At 42.8% G+C, this 6821-nt stretch overlaps 1 protein-coding gene across 2 annotated transcripts; it reads left to right on the top strand.

The window, feature by feature from the left end:
- The first annotated feature begins 251 nt into the window (after positions 1 to 251).
- LOC143940227 (olfactory receptor 5V1-like) lies at positions 252 to 5214 on the top strand. Of its 2 annotated transcripts, none has more exons than XM_077461398.1 (2): positions 252 to 339; positions 4163 to 5214. In XM_077461398.1, the coding sequence occupies exon 2, from the start codon at positions 4186 to 4188 to the stop codon at positions 5116 to 5118; it is 933 nt and encodes a 310-aa protein (XP_077317524.1). In that variant the 5' UTR covers positions 252 to 339; positions 4163 to 4185; the 3' UTR covers positions 5119 to 5214. The 2 variants fall into 2 exon arrangements, with proteins under 2 accessions (XP_077317524.1, XP_077317525.1); XM_077461399.1 differs by having other exon boundaries at positions 294 to 345.
- Positions 5215 to 6821: the final 1607 nt, after the last annotated feature.

Genomic DNA, 6821 nt, shown 5'->3' with positions numbered 1-6821 from the left:
ATTTTGTTTTCCATTCATTTCAGCTTTCATTTCCTTATTTTATTTTAGATATTTTATAAAATGTCAACAGATTAATATATATTTATTTTGTTTTGCAAAATATTAAATATAATTATAATAATTTCTCAGCTTGCTTCATTATTTCTATTTTCATAAATCCTGTGGACTTATTGTTTCAATTGTTTGTTACGTTTTACTCAAGGGGTTCAACAATAATATTGCACATTGAAAACATTGCTTATGGATCCTCATATGTATTGCTCCCTAGACTTCAAAAACCATATAAAGCGAGAGCAAGATATTATTCCATTTGATCAAGACTTCACTTCATTGTCAAAGGTAAAGGTGTGATCCATTTTGTACATTTTTACTTCTAAAAATGAATGTAATAATTTTGTCATGCATACAATAGTGTTTTCATTTGTATTACCCAATTATCTCTAAGCAACAATTGTTGCTTTCATACAAGATCAAAATGAACTCAGCTTTTTCCCTGGTTCTGTATGTTCTGTATATCTTTGTTTTTGTTTTTTATTTACTATATTTTTAATCAAACTATGATAAATTGCATTTGTTTTATCTGGTTAAATCTTCTTTTTTAAATCTGGTATTCGAGGGTAATTAACTCATCTCCTGGAATGACTCATGCAGTGGCTATATTCTAGATTCAATGAGTACTTTTGCACATAGGACTATTCTTTAATCTTCTAGTAAATGGTGTAAGTAGAGCACAGTCTGGTATGTCTTTAATCACCTTTAGATGGGAATTTCTGAAAACTGAAGCAGACACAATCTGGAGTATCTGGGCATGTCAACCAATCAGTTTCTGCCTTCACCTTTTTTCAGTTGAGCTTTGTAAATGAAAGATATAAGCTGACTGATTGCCATGTATAAATGCTCTAGATTCTGTCTGCTCCAGAAAGAGTGTGGGAAGATGTGATTATTTCCCCAAAGTTTCTATGATAACATCATGGGTATCAAGCTAACTTTTTTTTCAATGTATCACCTGAACTGATACAGTAGGTATTTCTACTCATCATGAGAATGTAGACCGCACCTCTCCCTCCCCAAATACCAACAGTACTCATTTCCTAATACATAAAGACACTCAATGCCGAATCTTGGTAGATAATTGGCCGCAGCACCTTTTATTTGTGTAATATTTAAATAAATTAAAATCCATTTAATCATTTTTATTAACATATACTTTTTAACGTGTAAATAAGTACAAAACAACTCACTCTTCAGGACTCGAGCAATACTGCATATCAATAAACACAGGTATCCCCTTTAAATGTAAAGGGTGACCAACTACATAACGTGCCTACAAAAAAAGGTGGGGGGAGTGGGGAGCTTGTTGCTGAAGGCTGACAAACTGTTAAATATTCCCACAGGGGGCACTTTATATAGCAAGCCCCTTTCTAGAATACTTCCAGCTGCTCATGTGACCCTCTGGGAATTTCCATGGTGGTCATGTGACATTTCAGGAAATTCCCCAATGTTACATGACCCCCTTTTTCCCACCTAAGAGTCAATTTTTTTTCCTTAAATGTACCCCTTTTTAAACAAAAAAGCTGAAAGGGGGTGGTTATATGCCCATGCTATTCAGATTTAAATACTTAAAGCATAACTCTACTTTTGTTGAGAAAAAAAAAAACATTCCCCTATGTACATTGCAAGGATTATAACAACCTTTGTTGCAGATTCCTATCTTTTGTTATTCTGAAGAAATCCATGTGTGTGTTGTCTGTGTCTCTGTACTAAGTGGGTCTAACGGGAGTGGTTTCATAATTCATTGTCAGGTGTGCACCTGCAGGGCACTAATGAGGAAAACTGCTGTACCTGCATTCCTTTAGATGTGTTCCTATTGAAAGTATCTCTCCAAAAATGTTTTTGTTGCAGAGGATGGTCTAAAATCTGACTTGCATCTTAGTGCAGACTTCTTGGAAAATTGGTGAGTCAATCACACAAGCATAAAATGGTGTTTCTTGGGAGTGGTTAGTAAGCAGTCTGTGTACAGAACAGCTCCAGGTAGCCATATTGCAATGCATTCTCAGATAATGAGGGCTGCAGATTGAAAAGGAAAGGTCATTTTTAATACCATTCAATTACAATATGACTTGAGTCACAATTATATGTGCTATATTATTTTTTCTTTATTTGCTATTTTTTTCCCCATGAAGGTGGAGTTACCCTTTGAGCCTTCTCAGTCCATTCTCCAACAAACAACTAATGTAACTAACTATGAAGTCTAGTAAAATATTGCAATATACCCTTTATTTAACCACTTGCTTACTGGACACTTAAACCCTGCTCCTATCCAGACCAATTTTCCGCTTTCAGCGATGACGCACTTTGAATGACAATTGCGTGGTCCAACACAGTTAACCCAAATTAAATTTTTATAATTTTTTTCCCACAAATAGAGCTTTCTTTTGGTGGTATTTGATCACCTCTGCTGTTTTTATTTTTGTTAAAAAAAATGTAAAACTATTGAATTTAAATATTTATTTTTATTTTTATATTTTGTTATAAAAATTTTAAAACAGTTATTTTTTCTCCTTCATTGATGTACACTTATGAGGCAGCACTGATGGGCACTGAAAGGGTGTCAGTGATGGGCACTGATGGGTAGTAGTGATAGGCACTAATGGGTAGCAAAAATGGGCACTGATTGGTTACACTGATAGGCAGCACTACTAGGTGGCACTGATTGGCAGCATTGATAGGTGACACTTGTGGGTATTGCTAGGTGGCACTTGTGGGCATTGATAGGTGGCACTGTGGGAACTGTCAGGTGGCAATGGCAGGTGGCACAGATGAGGCATAATTGCCTCTTCCTCTTCAGGACCGATGTCCCTTGCAGATAAGCCGGTGATCAGCTTTTTTTTTCTACTCACGCTGTCAGCATGAGGAGAAAAAAAAAACAATTACCGTATATACTCGAGTATAAGCCGAGATTTTCAGCCTCTTTTTTGAGGCTGAAAGTGCCCCCCTCGGCTTATACTCGAGTCATCGCTGTCTGCCCGCTCGATCAGCGTGTCGAGCAGACAGACAGCGGCCATTCTATCATTCAAAAGCCGCGCCTCCGGCTCCGCCTTCGCCTGTGATAGGCGGAACACTGAATTTCCCAGCAGCCTGTGTTCCGCCTATCACGGACATCGTATCATCCTCGTACTACGGACGAGGATGATACGATGTACGTGATAGGCGGAACACAGGCTGCTGGGAAATTCAGTGTTCCGCCTATCACAGGCGAAGGCGGCGGCGCAGCTTTTGAATTTTACAATGGCCGCCGAGGCGCCGACGAAGAGGGCACGGGACGGAGGCAAGGCAAGGCACGGCACGGCACGGGACGGGACGGGACGGGACGGAGGCAAGGCACGGCGGCGAGGCACGGAGGCAAGGAGGCAAGGCACGGGACGGAGGCTCGGGACAAAGGCTCGGGACACAGGTAGGCTGGACACACACACACACACACACACACACACACACACACACACGGATGGATACACACACACACAGGGATGGATGGATGGATGGAGACACACACACACACAGGGATGGATGGATGGATGGATGGAGACACACACACACACAGGGATGGATGGATGGATGGACACACACACACACAGGGATGGATGGACGGACACACAGGGATGGACGGACACACAGGGATGGACGGACACACAGGGATGGACGGACACACACACAGGGATGGACAGGCATGTCTTACCCTCGGCTTATACACGAGTCAATAAGTTTGCCAGTTTTTTTGGGGGTAAATTGGGGGCCTCGGCTTATATTCGGGTCGGCCTATACTCGAGTATATACGGTACCAAGCTTTTGTTTACATCATGTAATCAGCTGTCATTGGGTAACAGCTGATCACATGGTAAGGGGCCGGAACTCAGTAACTCGGTGATCACAGCGCAGTCCGCATGCACCCTGTGGAAATTCAGGTCTGCGAGGTGGCCGTCATTCCACTATCGTGCGGATGCCAAGAGGTTGATAAACTGTTAGCCCTAACGGTAGTAGCACAACCTGTGTTCTGTATAGCACTTGTGTCTGAAATAGTTCAGTGCTGTATATTTCTGACATCAGATGAAAGCAGTTTAGTAATATGGTCATTCATTTAAAAAAATGTTCCTTTCTCTTATAGGCATATGCAAACCATAGTACAGGATGTACAATGAAACCACAGTGTCTGAATTCATTCTTGTTGGTCTTTCCAGTGCTCCAGAGTTGGAAGTAATTTTATTTTGTGTTTTCTTTCTTATGTATATAATATGCATGACTGGGAATCTTATAATCATCATTATAACAAGTATTGATCCAGCACTGAATACTCCCATGTATTTCTTCCTCAGTAACCTTTCCTGTTTAGATGTAGTATGCACAACAGCCACTATTCCAAACATGTTGGCTCATTTCTTTTCTAAACACAAGAGGATATCATTCCAAGGATGCCTTGTACAAATGTTTGTATTTACTGCTGCTATGGACACAGAGTTTCTCTTATTGACCATTATGTCAATAGACCGTTACCTTGCAATCTGTAATCCTTTGAGATATAAGACTATTATGAGCAAAAAAGCTTGCTATTTTATGTCTGCTGTTGTGTGGATATTTGGATTGTGCAGCTCAACATATCACACATCAAGCACATTTCGTCTGTCATTTTGCGCATCCAACAAAATCAATCACTTTTTCTGTGAAATTCCACAATTACTGGCGCTATCTTGTTCTGACACAAGTATTAATGAGCTAGTTCTCATAGTAACTGATGTTGTTTTAGGAGTATTTTGCTTTATCTTTATATTTGGGTCATATTTTTTCATTATTTTGGCAGTGTTAAAAATACGCACAGCTGCAGGAAAAATGAAAGCTTTCTCTACTTGTGCCTCTCATATCACCGTTGTGCTATTATTTTATGGAACATTAATATTTGCCTACTTTAAGCCCTCGAATGGAAATGCGTCAAACATGGACAAAGCAATTGCTGTTCTTTACACTATTGTCATTCCAATGCTCAACCCTATATTATATAGTTTGAGAAATAAAGAAGTAAAGGAATCTGTTCAGAAAGTTATATTTAGAAAAATACATGCAAATTAATTTTTCAATATCCATTGGGTTTGCCCTATGGTATTTGCTGTTTGTATACTGTATGAAAGAGAGTGCCCTGGTTGTATGATATTATAATTAAAATAACTTATGAATGAAAATAAAAACATTTCTTTGTGTTCTTTTTTTGTTGGTCTTGTTGTCAGGTGAGAACCTGATATAACGTAGAAATAATTAAAGTGTTTCTAAAGCCGCGTACACACGGGTGGACTGTATGGCCAACTTAGTCCGTCAGACAATCCGACGGACAGTCCGTCCTACTTTCGAATGAACGGACTTGACCACACACGGATGCACAAACAGTCCGTCGAAAGCTTGCGCGATGACGTGTACAGCACGTACGACGGGACTAGAAATAGGAAGTCCAATACACAGCAATGCAACCTTTCCCCGTGTAAATCCTTTCTGAGCATGCGCCATACTTAGTCCGTCGAATTAGCCTACTCACGAGCGGATTGTCCGCTGAAACCAAAGTATGACGGACAGTATTACGGAAATTCCGAAATACTTAGTACGCCAGACTGCACGCTGAAAAAGTCAGCTGAAGCCCACACACGAGCGGACTGTCCGCTGAAATGTGTTTCGACGGACTAAGTTGGCCAGACAGTCCGCCCGTGTGTACGCGGCTTAACACAAAACAATAAAATTCTTGCACAAAGCAATAAAATTCTTGCACAAATCATACTTGTACTTGTACACAGCTTTAAGACATGTGTGGCCAGTGTATTGTAAAGATCTCTGGTGTCACGTACCTGGTTGGAGAGCCCAAATGTGCAGGGAGCGGCGCCTCGTAAGCCTCCGGCTCGAGAGCCCCTGGAGATGGAGACAGGGATTCAGGAGTCCGGAGGGCACAAGTGCCAGGCCGGATAGCAAATAGCAGGCACAGCCGGAACAGGTAGTAGACTGGAACGGTAGGCACCACCAGCGCTGGGCGGGAACTGCTGGACAGCTGGCACAGGTGGACAGGCAGGAACCACAGGAGAAGTCAGTGCTGGACTTCAGGTAGGCAGGCAGGCGTGGTCAGAGGCGAGCCGGGTCGGCAACTATCAGGCAGCAGAGGTACAGAGGCAGAAGGCAGAAGCGTGGTCAATCAGGCAAAGGGTCGGAGGCAGGAGGCAAACAGGCAAGGTCAAGGAACAGGCCGGGTACTGTAACAGGAACACACACACAGGAACAGGTAGCAGAAGTCTCAGGAACGCTGTAGACAGGACAGCACTGTGGAGCAGGAGCTGATCCCTTAACCAGTTGCCGACCGCCGCACGCCGATGTACGTCGGTAGAATGGCACGGGCAGGCATAAGGACATACATGTACGTCCCTTGCCTCCCGCGGGTCGGGGGCCCGATCGGGCCCCCGCCCGGTGCCTGCGGCGGTCGGTATTCGTTCGGGAGCGATCCCGGACGAGGGGACGGCCATTCATTCATGGCCACCCCCTCGCGATCGCTCCCGACGAATAGAAATCCCCGGTGACATCACTTCCTCTCCTGTAATGTAAACACAGGAGAGGAAGTGATGTATTCTCTCCTCCGTGTCGGTATTTTTCATTCCGACACGGAGGAGAGCGGATCAGTGAGTTGCACCAACACTCTACACACACAGTAGAACATGCCAGGCACACTCACACCCCCCCTTTACCCCCCGATCACCCCCCCAATTACCCCTGCCCCCCAGTCACAGTGACACCAATGTCATTTA

This window comes from Lithobates pipiens, unplaced genomic scaffold (assembly GCF_037356315.1).
Source record: "Lithobates pipiens isolate NorthernLeopardFrog02 unplaced genomic scaffold, aLitPip1_a1.2 Scaffold_3, whole genome shotgun sequence".
Classification (NCBI taxonomy): Eukaryota; Metazoa; Chordata; class Amphibia; order Anura; family Ranidae; genus Lithobates; species Lithobates pipiens.
The sequence above is the reverse complement of the archived record's forward strand: the minus strand, read 5'-3'. Positions and strand labels throughout refer to the sequence as shown.